The sequence below is a fragment of the Manacus candei genome, unplaced genomic scaffold, assembly GCF_025592945.1.
Source record: "Manacus candei isolate 608988 ecotype Guabito, Panama unplaced genomic scaffold, ASM2559294v1 h1tg000025l, whole genome shotgun sequence".
Classification (NCBI taxonomy): Eukaryota; Metazoa; Chordata; class Aves; order Passeriformes; family Pipridae; genus Manacus; species Manacus candei.
Window position 1 is genome coordinate 11664021 of NW_026138073.1, and position 16613 is coordinate 11680633.

Sequence of the window (16613 nt, forward strand, 5' to 3'; positions counted from 1 at the left end):
GTGTATGCCAGCTCTGCCTGCAGAAGGGAGCTGGAAACCAGCCTGAGTATGCATTCACTTCTGGGAATTGGGAAGCCCTCACAGACGCTGTGTTTTGGTTATAGTCTGAGTGTTTCTTGTCCACAAATTCATTGTGGCTTTTATCTTGCATTTTCATGTGAGAACTTGTTTCAACACATGCAGTCAAATGTGTTGACTTGTCTTGACTAGACAAGACAAGTTCCTGTTATTTCTTTGCTAATGGAATGCCAGGGGTCACTAAGGTATCCCTAGGTTGGGAAAAGAATTAAGTGAAGGCTAAGATGACATCCTGGAACAGAAATTGAGCATGGAGAAATTGGTGACCAGGGCAGAGGAAAGAGCATCTTCTCCCCTGTGGTAATAGCTTAGACAGAACTGACTGTCTAAGTCAGGAGAGCAAAAAAGATAGGCAAATCCTCAAATCATGTGACAAGGAACTATTTTAGAAGAAAACCTCTGCCTTTCTGAATAAAACCTGGAAAATACCTAGTGAGTTTTGAGTTTCAAGTAATTTTTTAGCCTTATATCTGTGGCCTCAGCATTTTGAGCCAGCTGAAATTTGATTTAGAATGTTTTAATATTTTGCTTCTTCTCACAGAACATACCATGGAAAACATTAATTATTCCTACTGTCTGTGGCCATAATAGCCCCAAGTTCTGCTATTCTGAGTATGCACTTCCCTTTCTGAGTTTCAGTGTTGGTGTCCATTTAGAAATCTTTTGAGCCTAACACAGTTCTCTCCATAATTTTCTTACAGAGATTAAAGAGGACTAAAACTAATGCACAGAACAACCTTTCCACAAACCCCATCCAGTTACATGCTTCTTTGCATCTCCATTCCCATCTCTACTGAGCTAAAAGGAGAAAAGGTACTCTCCTATCAGCCCGTTCCTGCTGTCTGATTAACTGGCAGCTATCACGGCTCTTCCTTTGCTCTATTACAGTTTCATTTCCAGAGGAAAAAACCCTGATGGATGTTGAGCCTCTGGATTGTGGCACCACTGCAAATAAAATCAGGTTTCTGTTTATACCGAAGGGTTGGCAGTACCTCTCTAATCTGGCTCTCTGTTCTTTGGAAATCAACAGATATTTTGCCTAAAAGCAGTGCAGTGTAACTCAGCAATAAATGCTTGTCAGGGCTCAGGAGGGAACCCCCAGAAGAAAGACTGTAGGTGCAATTAGAAGCACTTGTGAGTAAGTTGACTTCAGGGGGTTTCTTTTGCCTTTTTTTTTTTTTTTTTAAGATTGCCTGAACTTGATGGAGACTATTTCATTTAAAAGACAGAAAGACCTACAAATTAAGCAACATCTATCCCCTAATGTGTGAAACTGCAATTTGCATACATCATGGCAGCTGCTGAGTCGGTCCTTATTACCTCCGCTGGAGTGTTAATTTAACCACAACTTTCTCATTTATTTAAATGAAAAAGCAGCGGGTGGCTGCCATGCCACATTATCTGTCAGGCAACCTGGGAATCAGTTGACAGAGCCAGAAAGAGATTTCAATTCAGAGGGGCTGCAGGGTGCTGCCCCCCGGACGGGTGGTCACAGGCAAGCTCGAGATTGCCCTTGGTCTGCTTTAAAGGTCAACACTTACCCTAAGAAAAGAAAAAAATAAAATCAATGTTGTCCCTGGACTGACAGAATAGATAACGGGATTAAACTGGAAATCTCTGTGTTTCTACTTTTTTTCTCTCCCTATGTATCCAAACTGGCACTGTATTGATAACCAAAACATCATTACTGCTCCTGACATAATACAAATAGAAGAATCGCCATTTGTAGAGTGCCCAGAGTAATGTGGTCCAACCCCACCATCAGGGCCTGAAGGCACTCCAGCTCTCTGCCCAAACAGGAGGATGCCAAAGCTGCCCACACAGGACGTGCTGGGAGGAGGGAGCAGCTGTGGCAGTGAGTGGTGCCGGTGCCATCCCTGCTGCAGCCAGTCTGGAGTCACTTCCATGCATGGCTGGTGCCAAGTGGATGAATGAACATGCCAGAACTACTCATGTGGGAAGCAAAGCAAATGTGAGGTACCAGTCGCCAAATCAGAGGCTGTCTCACTCTCCAGGAAAAGAGGCTGAGGAGCTTTGAGGAGCTGCTGAGATGGGAGATGTGAAGAGCAGTGGCCACACTGGGAAGACACCTGGGTTCACAGAATCAACTGTGAGAGTCTCTTCTGAGCTATGATGATGTGCCACCACTTAATGATGCAACCGTGTAACACGGTGTATTTTTCAGTGGAGGATGAAGCTCTGGACGACGGCAAGAGTGACAGAGGACATGAGTTCAGTTCAGCACCTTGGTTGCGATGTTTCAGCGACAGCAAAGAAAAACCACATCCTGATGCCAGTCAGAGTTTAACTGAGCTGATGTAGGTCTCTTCTAAAGTTCAGCTATAACTGATTGTGGCTCATGGTCCTGCTCATGGCAAACCACAGCAGAGCTTTACCCACGGACAGTTTGTGTGCACCCACCCATCAGAACAGCTGTCCTGCTTTTGGATGAAGTGTGACTGTAGTGTAGCTGTTTATACCAGCTGTACTGGTATAAACATGCTCTTGGAAACTGGTTAAATGTTTTCCTAAAAAAAGGGCTATTTTCCCAGTAGGTGAATTGCTAGAAGTTGAGATTTAGAAGGGAATATTTGTTAATGCAGCACCAGAATGTACTGGTGTCATGAAAACATTGTTCTAAAAGATTGAATTCAACACATATTTCCTAAACACTGACATATTCACATCAAATGAGCCTTTTCTGTTTCTGGTGCCTACTCCTTTTCACTGTTTTAAAATACATTGTGTAAAAAGATCACACATTTGTTGAATTACCACAGATACTCTTCCTTTTGCCATTAACTTAACAAAGTTCAGGGAAAACTTTTGTCTTTGCCCACTTCTCAGCCATTCATTTTTATAATTAAAATCACCACGGCAACAGATAATGATATCAGAACAAAAGGATTATGACTTAATGACATGAGGTGAAAACAGGCCTGGCTTAAAGCAGAGAGAGTTTTTAATTCAGCAAAAATATGGGTGGCACACATTCCATTCATATCATCATAAAGTGCTGCTGAGAGCTTCCCAGCTGGTTGCCCCACTGCAAGATGGGGTGTCCCACTTAATTCAGTGATGTGCAAGAGAAATATTCAGAATTTCATGAGCAATAAAAGGAAATTTGCCTTAAAAGCATTAGTATTTTTATGAAACAGGCTCATTACAGAAATAACCTGAAGAAATGCACCATAAGGGAAACATGATTATTATTATGGTAGTGGAGTGGGTTCATATAAATAAAATTCATTACATAAACATTCCATGTTAACCAGCACCATATTATAAATTGTTCCAAGTCAGAGGAGAACAGGGCAATTTAGGGGATATGGTCCATTTTTATCACAGCTGTGGCATTTCATCAGCTCACTGTTCCATCTTGGCTTCTGTGAAAGCTGTGATATCAGATTGGCTATTTTTATTTCTAAGATAAACTGAACTTTTAATAAGAACAATATGGGAGTTTAGACAATATATATCTTTGTAATCTGATCTACTGAATTTTCTGACATGAGTAAACTTTAATCACTTTGATCTTTTTCCTAGTTTTGTTCACAAATGGTATGAAATATGCTTTTAAAATTTTGTACTTTAATTTTCCCTCTAAAACCAACAAACTGTATTAACAGTTGAATGTTTCTGTACACTTCCTCTATGGCTTTTGGAAAAACTCTGTAATAAAACCATCAGACTAAAAATCTAGAGAAGGAAATACATTTCATTTTCAATTTTCTCAGAAGCTATTATGATCAATCAACCAATTAGTACGGTGAATAAATAAATTAATGCAATTTTAAAAAGAACATTCTGAAAACCCCTTAATATCTTTCTCAACTAAAAGTATAGGCTCAACATTAATCAATTTTATAACCATGAATTTTGCTTAATCTTTTTTCCATCTTTGCTTAAACATATGGAGATATAAATAGTGTATTATGGTCCTCTCTGTTCCCCTTTAATTTCCAGAGTACAAGATCTGCAGCTGATGTAAATCAGTGTGGCCCCGCTATTCTGGACCAATTTAGTATATCTGTTTCTGATTTACACCAGCAGAAACAAGAAGATAGTCAGGCCTTAAAATATACAGATAACACTTGGCTGGCAATCCTTTTATGTACAACTTCTGCTCTTAGTGATTGAGCAATAGGGCTAGAAGAGAAACAGTTTGGGAAAATTTCTGTCAGCTGTGGAGACTGACAGTGGCCTTGGCTTTGAGAGTGACTTGGATGGCGTCAGTGAGCAACAGCATCTCTTCTGGTTTGGTACCCAGACCTCAGAGGTAGGTGGGAGTCAGCCTGAGCATCGCAGACGCTGGAACTGCTCCAGCCACCCAGGAACAGCTGCCCCACAGAGATGTGCCCAGTTCTGTGGCAAGGTCTGCGGGGAGACGTAATTCCTGAGGTGGGCCACCAACACAAGCTGTGGCCATGCCATCCCAAAGAGGAATCTGCTGTTCCTCAGCCCTAGCAGGCTGCAGGGCAGGCAGCAGGGCAGGCAGCACACAGAGAGGGGGAAGGAGAGCGGCACTGGTGCCAGTCGGCTGTGTCCTAATGTGTCCCTGTGCCTGACATTGGAGCAGCTTCTCATCCCAGCCAGGAGCCCAGCATGGGCTATTTATAGCCCTGGCACCTCACTGCTCACCAGAAGCTCTGTGCTGCTGTGTCAGAGCTCTGTTTCCTCTCCCACCCACTCTCACGGACACCTGCCGCTCCCAGCGTCGGAAAGGTACATTTGAATCCTTTCACCACTCGGAACAGGAAAAGGAAGGGAGTTTAGTGCTGGGACAGATGGGCAATGTGAAATCACCAGGGCCAGGCTGCTTTAGGTTGCTGGTTGCATGGGAAACTTGTAGGCAGGGACACTTGAACGTATGTCTTGGGGAACCCTTAAAGATCCTGGAGAGGGAGCCTAAATGCAGCGACGCAGGGCCAGCTGCAAGGCAGTGACACGGGGAGGAGGCTGTAGGACACAGTCTTGGTGCCAAAATTGAGGCTCTCTCAGTTCCTTACAGGTCCTGCTGTCCAGTTTGTAGAGGAAATGTAAGAGATTAATAATGAAGTTAGGACAGGAACCAGTGAACAATATCAAACTTGGGGTCTGTTTGCAGCTATATGGGGTTTTCCAGCAGTGTGGAAACAGGGTCAGCCTGTGGACGCAGAAATGTCAGTACCTGAGGTCTGTACATGGTGGGAAGCTTTGCATGCTCCACAAACTTGCAAACATCTGGACTTGCTTCCAGAAAGGAAGCTTGGAGAAACTCTTGCTTCTCCCATCAGGGTGTCTCTGTGTGCCTGGCACTGATCCCTGCTGTCAAGGGGCTGAACATTTCCAATATAAGGGTTCAGTGGGGATTGCAGATTTAGAAGGTATCAAATATGTGTGTTAGTGCAGGGGCCATTTTGGAGGTGGTGCTGTATTGTTGCCATGGGTAGCTCTGAATTTTTGTTTCTGTGGATATGGACATACCCAGATATTTGCTTGATAGAGATTGAAATTGAAACTTGAGAAATTTAAGGGGAAGTCTGGATTCAAACAATAATTAATGGAATGCTGATGTCAAGTTATAAGGATTTACAATCTGCCCTTTATTCTAATTTTGCTGCTGAGTGATGAGGATATTAAGGTTTTTACATATTAGCATTTGCTCACCAGAGGGATGCATGCTCCAGAGTTATATAAATATTAGCAATAGGAGTTCACAATATTTTCTGTTGTAAAAATGCAAATAGAGCCTAGTTTGCACCAACTTAATAAATTATGTTTCTTTTAATTATGATACAGTGCAATTTACACTGTATGATATAACTGTTTCAGAAAGTGGGCCTTTCCTAAACTCTCCAGTATATTTAGAGAAATGCAGAAAGAGAAACCTCTAAGACCTTTGCCAGGCTACTTAAAGAGCTACTGAAATGCATTTTAGAAATACATTTTCCTTCTGCTGGCATCTGTCATTGTAAAAAACTTGTGCATCCTCCTTCTCTGAATGAGCACTTTATGATTTCAATTAGTTTTTATTTGTAAGAAAAATGATCTGCATATGTGAACTATAAAAAAAATGGGCTCTGTATGTACATCTTCAGCTTCTATTTTTCTCATGCAATTAGTGCACATAATTGGCTCAGACTGGGCTTTGTTTATAGGTATTTGTTTGTGAACAGAGCTACATCCATTTTCTACTTAAACCATGGGATTCTTTTGACTGACTTCACTGAGCTTTGAATCAGAGTAAAATTAAGGTCAGGTGAAGGCATATTTGAAAAGATGGTCCACAGGGTCTTTCATTTCCAGCTGCTTTGATTTTTTTCATGAATCTATAACAGTTTAAAAAAAAAGAGCCTGGTATTTGCTGAGATATGATCAATATTAATCCAATCCCACATCTAGGCCCCTGTCTTGGCAGTAAACGGAGCTCAAACTGTCAAATCTTCCCGGAATCAGAAACTACCCAAAGGCTTTGAAAACTGATCAAAGCATCTTCAGGTCTCCAATGGTCAATCATGCTCCCAAACACAGTTTCTAGAGCTTTGCAGACTGCTTCAAAATTCTCCCTGTTAGGTGCCAAGTTTCTCCTAGCCCAGAGAGTCTTGTTGAGTCCCATTTTATTGTTATTTTAAATTAAGAGCAATGAAATGAGAAAGAAAATAAATGAAGCTGCTGCAGGAAGGCCAGGCTGTGTCTGTAGCGGTCTGAGTGGAGACAACTGCAGGCTCTGCTGACAGTGGGATGCACACAGGGGAACACAACACTGCCATAGCTACAGGAGCCTACATCTACAGGAGCAGCCTGTAGGTCAGCAGCCTGTCTTTCTGCACCAAAAGTCTCCTTTTACATCACTTGCAGCCTGTACCTGGCTAAGAAAGCTCCCATGAGCCTGCCTAGCAGCACATCCCAGTAGGACCTGGCCATGCTTGGATATTGTGAGACCTCAGACTGCCTTGACCCTGGCTCCTCAGTATGAGATGGCACGTGAAAATAAACAAGGTGCCACAGGGATGGAGGGAGAAAAATAGTTAAAGTCTCTCTCAGAAGGATATTTAAACTTTTATCTTATGTAGGTCAATGACATAAATTGATTTGAAGTGTTCACAGCTTCAAACCCTCAAAATTCCTCTTTCCCTGGCAGCAATAAATCAGTTCAGATCACTGGAACTGTACCTTGCTATGGGGCTGATCCTGGGAGACTGAGAGGGCTGAGCAAAGAGTGTTCTTTCTCTGGCTTTTATGGAAGGAGATTCCATCATCTGGCAAACCCTTTAAGACTGCCTAAACTACTTAAGGCTGAAGTTTTGCATTTAAAAGTGATACAGACACTTCAGTCCCTAAATTGCACAGTGAGCTTAAGTCGGAGCTGGACTTCTAACTTAATTAGATGCCTTTGGAAGTCTGATAATCCTAAATCCCCAAGTAAGTGGCAGCTGGAAGAATATGCAAAACTTCAGGAAAGGTACTGAGGCTGCTCGTAGCTATGGTGATACTTGAAACACGTCCAAGCACTACATGTCTAATTGTCACAGAGAACCATTTTTAAGAGACACTTACCTGTATGTTCATATAAACATAAATTTCTTAAAAAGAATCCTCTCACTTAATGCTCTGCCACAGGCCTGTGTATTTTTTCTGGACAGAATGGATGAAATTGATTCAAGAAATAATATCTGAATCAAAGCATGAAAGTAAGTGTTCCCTGAAACTGTGAGTGACCTTTTCAGCACAGATCTCCAGCCACAGGCTAGAGATTCTTCCCAGTCTGACCACCAATAACTATTCTTTGAATCTACTTTTTCAGCCAGTTGGGCGTCTAATTGATGTTGATTTAGTCTGTTGATTTCATCACAATTTGTTTGCAATATTATCACATAGGACCATATCAGTAACTCAAGATAAAGTATCTAATTTATCCCTTATTATTCCTGAAAAAAATGAAGAAAATTAGATTGGACTGACACAATTTGTTCTTGATAAATAGGTGTTATAACTGCTTTTATCACCTTGTTACCCTCTAAATCCTTATAATTCAATCACATAATAATTTCTTCTGGCATCTTTCGAGGTATCAGAATTAAGAGAATAATTCCTGTTATCCTATAGATACAGGAACATCTATAATTCCCCCAAGCTTCCTTTTTATATCTTATTCTTATTATATTTTTCCTTGTATCAAGATTAGCATTATTATTTGCCCTTTTAGAGCACTGCGGGATCTTTTGCACGGTTTAAAATCTTGATCTTAAATGCCAGCACGGCTTTTATAATTAAACCCTGAGATTATAACATTATTATCATCTGGGTACTGATTTCTGCCTTGCTGTGGCTGTCAGCCAAATGTCATAATGCATACAATTAACAGATTTGCTTCTCAGCTTACTGATAACAAAGGAAGCACAAATAATTCATAGGCAGAGGCACCAGTTCTTTGATGTGACTGAACTCTGATCCTTTCAGCACCTGAAGGGAGGCAGGCTGAAGGCAGGGCAGCCTCATTAAGGCAAAGAAAAACAAAAAAGAAAAAAAAAGCAGAGGAGGAAGAGGAGGATGCAGGAGGTGCCCCCCACACTGGGTGCTGTGACCTCTGCCGGGCCAGGTCCTGCAGCTCCCACCCTCCCACCACGGCACGGAAAGAGGAGATTCCTTGGGAAAATACAAGAAAAACCTTTGTCCCAGCCAAAAATACAGACAAAATAATGTCTCTAATTACTAGGTAGCTTTTTTTTTCCAGAGGTTGGGGGAAATTCCTGTTGAGATACTTCCATCTGGTTTACAGTGCCTTTGTGCTGGGGCAGTTCAAAGAGGCTGCAATGTAACTGAGAATCGAGGACAGCATTTATTTATAGTTTGATAACCTCATAAAAGCTGTAGAGCTGAGCTCACAGCAGTGTGCTTATTTATGTTTTAAACTGCTCATGCAGCACCCTACTGCCTTGCAAAGCGTATGCTGGAGCTCCTGCATAAAATTATATATGGCTCTTCCATGGCACAAAGGCAAAAAAGAAAAAGTGAAATTAGACTAACAAAACAGTTGATAAAAAAATTAAAGTAGCAGCCAGAACTGGAGGAAAATTAATAGCCTGGCTCTGAAATAAAGTAACATCCAATGAAAATTTGCACCTGAATCCATTTTTCACAGTAGAAGAAAAAAAATATCCCAAAACTCTGAATAAGGCGGTAACTCTGATTTCAGCTCCTGGTGACATTACTAAGGATTTGAACCTTGTGCTGGAGGTTTTATAATGACAGCCCAGCCTCTGGCACAATCTCAGAGCAGTCTCTCACTGGAAATTATATTTGTATCACATTTATCCTTTCTTTTAATATCAATGTACCATCTTTCCCCCTCTGTAACCCAGAGGGAAAGCAAAGCAGCACTGTTTCATTATTACCCTTTAATAGTCTTTCCAGTGATATAAAGGAGAATATTAATATTCTTCCAGTGACCTCACCTAAACTCTGCTAAAAGCCAGGAGGGAAGTGACAAGTTTGCAGCTAATGTACAGGGATGAATTTCTGAAGTTAATGGAAGCATTTCACCTCTGGGTTTTAATCCTGTTTTCTTTTTAACCTTTTAACTTCAGTTTCCTCAGCTGTCGGATGGAGAAAGTAGACTTACATACAAGTCAAAAGCATGATTTTATTGAGTACAGTTCAGTCAGGAGCTTGCTGTGCTATCAAAGCACAGAGATGAAGAAGGTACATTCTGACAAGGAAAGGCAAATACTGTCTTCTTGAAAATGTGAGGTAACCACACTTTTCCTATAGCTCTGTCTGGGGAAGTTCTGCAGAGCTTAATGAGGTGGGTGAAGACAGGTTGGAGGGTTGCAGGCAATCCTGCCTGCAAGGTGGACCCTCCTTGCACAATTCTGCCCAAGGATGAGGTGATGGTTGAGTATGGACCAATTCCAGGAGAAGAGGAGCCTCACTATCTACCATTCCCAGGCTGTACATAGTTCTGCTGTGGCTCCTGGGGACGATGCCCAGAGCCAACCCAGCAGCTTTGTGGGCAGCTGAGGAGCCCACCTGCCCTGGGTGCAGATGGACAGTGCCTTCATTGCCTGGGTAGCGGGTGTAGGACCTATCCATCAGATAATTAGTACCTAAAGTAGTACATAAATGACATGAGCTACACTGTGCCTCAAGATTCCTACTGCTAATGTCTTACTGATGAAAGAGAGGAGAGAACGGCTGCGAGCATGTTGTGCCAGATATGCTAATCACTGGTATGAACACTTAAAATTCACAAATCTGATGAACAGTGTAATCAAAGACAAAGCGTTGCTCTTAAGAAAGCTAAATTAACAGTGAAAAAAACCCCTTAAAGGTGACCAGCAAAGGAAATGAAATCATAACTCAGTTCTACACAGACAGCTTCTTCCTGATCTGCACAAAAGTCTGGGAAAGATGACGGTGATTAATCATCTCACTTGTTCTTCACATTAGAAATGCACATTTTGACCACTATGGAAAAGCTGGGGGATGTGTGATGATCTGACATCACAAAAGAGAAAGGAGAGAAGTTGATCGTTTTGGAGGAAAAGTCCTGATTAGTCAGATTGTAAAACAGAACTGGGGACTTGTTGGTAGTTACCAACACTTTCTTACAGTTGGAGAGTGAACAACCTGTTTCAAGGCACTACAACTCATCTTCTTTAAGGTGTCTGTGCTTATGATCTTTGAGATAGAGTGTGGTTCCTTTATCATAATGCAGTGAAGATCAAATATTATAAGGTGATAAAATAGCACAAAGGGAAAACAATAAACATCTAATTATCATGTAGGATTTAAAAAAGAACATTTTCTATCTCATAAAAGACTTCTTCTGACTGTAAAGATTTCTCCAGAGGCATTTGATGCAGGATTAAGACCTGTATTTTCTCACATGCAATATTTAATTTCAGTGGAACCAGGGAAAAAATAAAGACCAAAAAAAATGTAGATTTCAAAATGCCATTGCTGTATTTTTTGTACTCGACTTCCTGTCTTTGATTGGTTTTTAGAAGAGATCAGAGCTTGGCCCACATCCAGACTATAAAGTTAATGTTTTGTCTTCCAATTCCATTTTTAAAATCTGGTAATAACTCAGATTCATTTCTCAGATTTGTTGCTTCTAGTTCCAGATTTGGAATATGGAAAGAATTGATAAAATCATGGAAATGCTAGTCTTCAAGCATACTTGGCTTTTAATTTAGCACTCAAAATGAGGAATCTGTGTAATTTGCAGAATGATGACTACTTGCAAACCCAACTGAACAGCTAAAAGAGTAGGTTTGAGTTTGATGATATGTAGATTTCCTTTTCACCTGGAAAGTAACTATAGTATTTTAAAAAACCATCTATCTAAATCTGTAGAGAAATCTGGACTGTTTTTAAAAATACATTTAGATGGATTTCAAAGAATTTCATATGCTTATTTTTTATGTCGATACATATTTCTTTGATGAAATTAAAACTTCTCTTTGTGTTGCCAGGATTTGAGAAAACCAGTTCAATCTGCCATACAAGCCCCCGATCCTGCAAATATTTAAGCTGGTGAGGAATGTTATTCATTTCAACAGTCTCATTAAGCACTTCATATCATGTTTACAATGTGTTTCAAACATGATTATGCCACAGCTTTAGGATTTGTTCGAGTATTGGTGATTCATGACATGAGTCCTTAATGCATTTCCAAAACAGAACTGTCTCATGACCACATTAGAGGCAAAAACTGTGCTAAGGACTGGTATCCCTCAAGTGATGGGTAAATGTCATTCTCCCACTGAACCTCTACCACTGTACCTCAAATTCTGCAGCTTGCCTATCTGAAAGGCAAAGAGGTTCACTACAGTATCTCCCACTCAAAAAAACCCCCCAAAACCCACACATAAATAGGACCATGGAATTCCTTATTTTTTCCCCATAAATAAAACTGGAGGGAATGTGTGAATAATTACAATTTAATTAAAAATCTCCTTTGAGCTTGCAGTAAGTAGAACCACAACTCTGTGAATTTGCAGCACATAAACATCCCACTGAGAAGCAGGAGTACAGCTCAAAAGCTGGACCCCATTTATTGACCCTTTGTTTATCCCAAAGGAAACCAGTAGCAACTCTGCAGAAACCAGTGACCTATGCTTTGGTGTGAAAGAGTAAGGAATCTGGCCAATGGGACCAAGCTGCTTCCTGCCAATTTGCCACCATCCTTTGGGGCTGAAAACTGTCTCTGCCCAAACCATTGTCTTGGCTCTCTCAGCTTGGAGCCTGCGGAGAAGCTACTGGTGAAATGGGGAGTGATGGGACGCAGACAAATCCATTGGTAAAGTGAGGCAGCAGCTTCCTGACTGCTTTGCAAGGCTGTAAGTGCAGGGCTTTTGCATCAAAACTGTTCTGCAAACTGGTACCCAAGCCTGCTGTAAGGCAGAATATTAAATATCCACACATCCACTTATGGCTCTGTGAAGTGCCAGGGAACTGGGTGGTACTATTTATTTCCCACCTGCTTTGCAGAGGTGTAGATCACTGCGAAAAATAGAGAAACAAGTCTAATGTTTTTCCATTTTTTAATCTTGTCAAACTCTTTTCTGAAATATCTGCTTAGACATAACTCCTAGTTTGAGAGATGCTGTGAACACTGTGGATGCCCCATTGCAGCAGTCTCACCCAAGGGCCTGTTGGAAACACAAGGTACTTTCAGCACTAAGCAAGGACTAATGTTCTTCAGGTGCCTAAGAGACAAAACTTGAGTAGCCAAGGGACTAATGGACTGATCTAGAGTTCATTAAAGTCAGGGGAAATCTTTCCCTCAATTTTAACAGGCTCTGGATCAGCAACAGTGAAAGGAGGGAGAAGGCAATTGAAAATGACTGCTTTGAAAGGAAGTCTATAATTGTCTTTAAATAATCACAAAACTTGGGGTTAGGTATTGAATACTGAAGGTCATTAGAAGTGTTGATTTTTCTTATATTTTTTCTTGGAGATATTGAACCTGAGACCTCACCATAATTTTACATACTTTTTGTGCATTTCTGATTTATATCACACCCTACAGAATGACTGTCTTTAGATATTAACAGCAATATTCATTTGCCCAATAATTTGTTCCTATTGACAGTGTTATGCTTCTATTTCTAGAAACATTCCCGATGAAGACCTTGAATTCTGAGGATATCTAAAGAGAGGAAGTTTGAAGGTCAACCATGGATCACAAGGCTGAGGAGAAAAGGAAGCAGCACCACAGCTTGACTTTATTAGAACAAGTAAAGAGAATGAAGGAATCGACACAAATAATTGATGTTGTGCTCATTGCAGAAGGTGAGAAATTCCCCTGCCATAAGGTGGTGCTGGCTGCCTTCAGTCCCTATTTCAAAGCCATGTTCACCTGTGGCTTGGTTGAATGCACGCAGAGAGAGGTGGTGCTGTATGACATCTCTGCAGAGAGCGTGTCCACGATCCTCCACTACATGTACAGTGCGGATTTGCTCCTCACGAACCACAACGTGCAGACTGTCGCACTGGCCGCGTATTTCATGCAGATGGAAGATGTTTGCAACATGTGCCAGAAGTACATGATGGACCACATGGATGCTTCCAACTGTCTGGGCATCTACTACTTTGCGAACCACATCGGGGCAGAAGATTTGTGTGACCAAGCACGGAAATACTTGTATCAGCATTTTGCTGAGGTGAGCTTGCAGGAAGAAATATTAGAGATTGAATTCCAGCAGCTGATGGCTCTCATAAAGTCAGATGATCTGAATATTTCCAGGGAGGAGAGCATTCTGGACCTCGTCATTAGATGGGTCAAGCACAGCAGGAAGTCACGTTTGGAACACCTTATTGAGCTCCTCAAGCAAGTGAGACTGGTACTCATCAGCCCTTCCTTTCTTGTGGAAGCCCGGAAAAGGAACACAATGATTCTGTGCAATTCAGAATGCAATGACATGTTTGAGGAAGCACTGAAAACCATCAAACTATCCAGCCACCCTTCCCTCAGCCTGCGATATGGCATGGAAACCACTGATCTCTTGCTCTGCATCGGCAACAATTCCCTTGGTATTAGGTCCAGACATGGTAGCTATGCTGATGCCAGTTTTTGTTACGCTCCTGCAACACGAAAGACTTACTTCATTTCCTCTCCAAAGTATGGAGAGGGTTTAGGATGTGTTTGTACTGGTGTTGTCACTGAGAAAAATGATATCATTGTGGCAGGAGAGGCAAGCGCCGTCAAAATGTCTAGACAAAAGACCAGGAACATTGAAATTTATAGGTGTGTACCTTCTGTCAGAAAATCCCTGATTATTTAAAAATTTTAAATCTAAATAATGTTTCTGGGGACAAAAAAAAAAAAGTCCATTAGACAAAGCGTTCTTTCCTTGAAATTATTTTTTACCAGAGATTTTGATTACCTTAATCAGTCTGTCACAATTTATTTTCGTATCACTGAATTATATACATACAACCAAATCTTGATGCATTTTCTCCTGAAAGATAGAGGATTTATTCTTATGGATTTACTCTTTCTCTCTCTGTTTAAATGAGCTTGATTAGATCAATGCATGTGGATTTTATATTCTCCTTACTCAAATCTCAATGTTTTCCAAGGGTACTTCTTTTCTAGGTCACTGGCAGATGGAAATGAGGCAAGCAAATGACCCAATGAGTCCAGTAAGACAGAGAAAACTTAATTCTCTGTTAATGTTGATGATAGCACTTCAAAGATTAAAGATAATGTTTGATATCTCTAAACCCTCATTCTGCTTTTACTCATGTCTTTTTCAGATGCATCTATTTTAAAGAAAACCAGACATTTTCTGGATTAAAGATAAAACTTTAAAATGGTGGCAGCATTTTCAAATACAAATGCCTAAATTTTTAAGGAAATAAATCCATACTGAGTCAGCTGAAGTAGCCTTATTTTCAGCAGAGTTGAGCTCTCTGTCTTCCCACTAACTTCATTGGAAACTGTGATTGAGCACCACATGCAGAAATAAGGGGCTTCTTACCTTAATTAGGGTCAAATATCTTTGAAAGGACACCTAGAATTCCTCACACTAAAAATGCTTGATCTTGCTAACATTGGGCTCAATTTTATAACTCCTCTGTGAAGGAGAAAGCTCCTCTTGCCATTGTGATATTGTCTGAGCAAACATTGATGATTACAGGGGTAATGCTTCCAGATAAGCTGATGGGACTTCAGTGAACCAGGGCATTTACAACTCTGGATTTTCCTACAGATACCACCAGCGAGGAAACCAGTTTTGGCACAGCCTGTGCACCACTCAGCTCCGTGAGCTCTACGCACTGGGCACTGTCCACAACGACCTCTACGTAATAGGAGGGCAAATGAAAGTGAAAAATCAGTATCTGGTCACAAACTGTGTGGAGAAGTATTCCATGGAGCAAGGCACCTGGAGAGGCACGGCACCTCTTCCAATACCATTGGCATGCCATGTGGTGGTGACAGTGAAGAACAAGCTGTACGTGCTGGGTGGATGGACACCACAGGTTGAGAAATGTGCCTGTTACTGTGTTTGGTTTGTGCACTAACAAGCAGCGTTGTGTCATTTTACAGTGCTTCTTGCATGGGAAAAGTACATCAGTGATAACAGAGGAATAAACTGCTCACATTCCTTTGGTCTTTTGTAGGAAAACCAAACAGGGTGAGGAAGAACAATATCCATCTGTGACATCCTTGATATAAATACCAACTTCAGGAAGGGCAGTTCTTTATTTATAGAGATGTGCACAGTAAGCAAGAGTTTAAAATATATCTCCTGTGTCATCATGGGTTCCAGCCTTTCTATTCCTTATTTACCATCTTCTTAATTTTTCCAGAAATCATAAATAATGGTATTTAATTATACAGGCACCTTTAACTGTGCCCTGTCTTCAAAAAGCATGTACACGGGTACACTTCAGGGACAGATTTATATATGACATTTAAAGTTCACCTCAATTTCTCAGGAAGCTTTCTTGGTTAACTAAAGTTAATTTATTCGATTTTAATTATATTACATTTTAAATGAAAAGTCAAAGCATTCTCTGGAAAACAGAGTCCTTTAACCAAACCATTAATTTGTTTCAGTTGTATTGCTTGGCCATGTAAAGTTTTTACAGGAATTTTCTTCAGGGCCACAGGTAACATGTTTGGTAGTACAGGAAATATACAGAACTGTGCTACAAGGAAGATGGATGTCAGGAGCAGTGCATGCTCTCTCCAGTTGCTCCCAGTGCAAAAGATCTTTTTTAAGAGCATAGTCCATTTTTATTTACTGCTTGGTGCAGTTTAAATTTGAGAGTTCAGGATAAGGTCCCACAGTTACTTGACAATGAAGTGGAGCATCTGTAATCATCATTGCTGACAGCAATATGTTCAGACTGTCATCACAATTCAATGGATTGTATCCTCTTGAAATAAATTAAAGTATTTAAAAGGGAGATGCATTCGGCTAACAAGAATTCCATCTCTTTGGATATTTTGAGTGCAGGAGTCCCCAGGGAGACAACAGAAAGATCAGAGAGTATTTCTGATACAGAAGCAACTGAGCAAGGGTATCTCACTATTT

The 16613-nt window shown here is 40.8% G+C and overlaps 2 protein-coding genes across 7 annotated transcripts in view; one reads left to right on the forward strand and one right to left on the reverse strand.

Moving 5' to 3' along the window:
• The window catches only part of MGLL (monoglyceride lipase), a 106373-nt gene that overhangs the window by 72322 nt on the left and 17438 nt on the right, over positions 1-16613 (reverse strand). The gene's annotated exons all lie outside the window — the stretch shown is intronic.
• KBTBD12 (kelch repeat and BTB domain containing 12) overlaps positions 2953-16613 on the forward strand; it is a 43142-nt gene continuing 29481 nt past the window's right edge. The window contains exons 1-3 of one of the 4 annotated variants that reach the window (XM_051788930.1): positions 2953-4803; positions 13180-14314; positions 15282-15552. In XM_051788930.1, the coding sequence (XP_051644890.1) occupies positions 13245-14314; positions 15282-15552 (1341 nt within the window). In that variant the 5' untranslated portion in view covers positions 2953-4803; positions 13180-13244. Of the gene's footprint in view, positions 4804-5156; positions 7752-8014; positions 11599-13179; positions 14315-15281; positions 15553-16613 lie in introns of those variants that run through there. The other 3 variants (XM_051788927.1, XM_051788929.1, XM_051788928.1) reach the window with 3 other exon arrangements.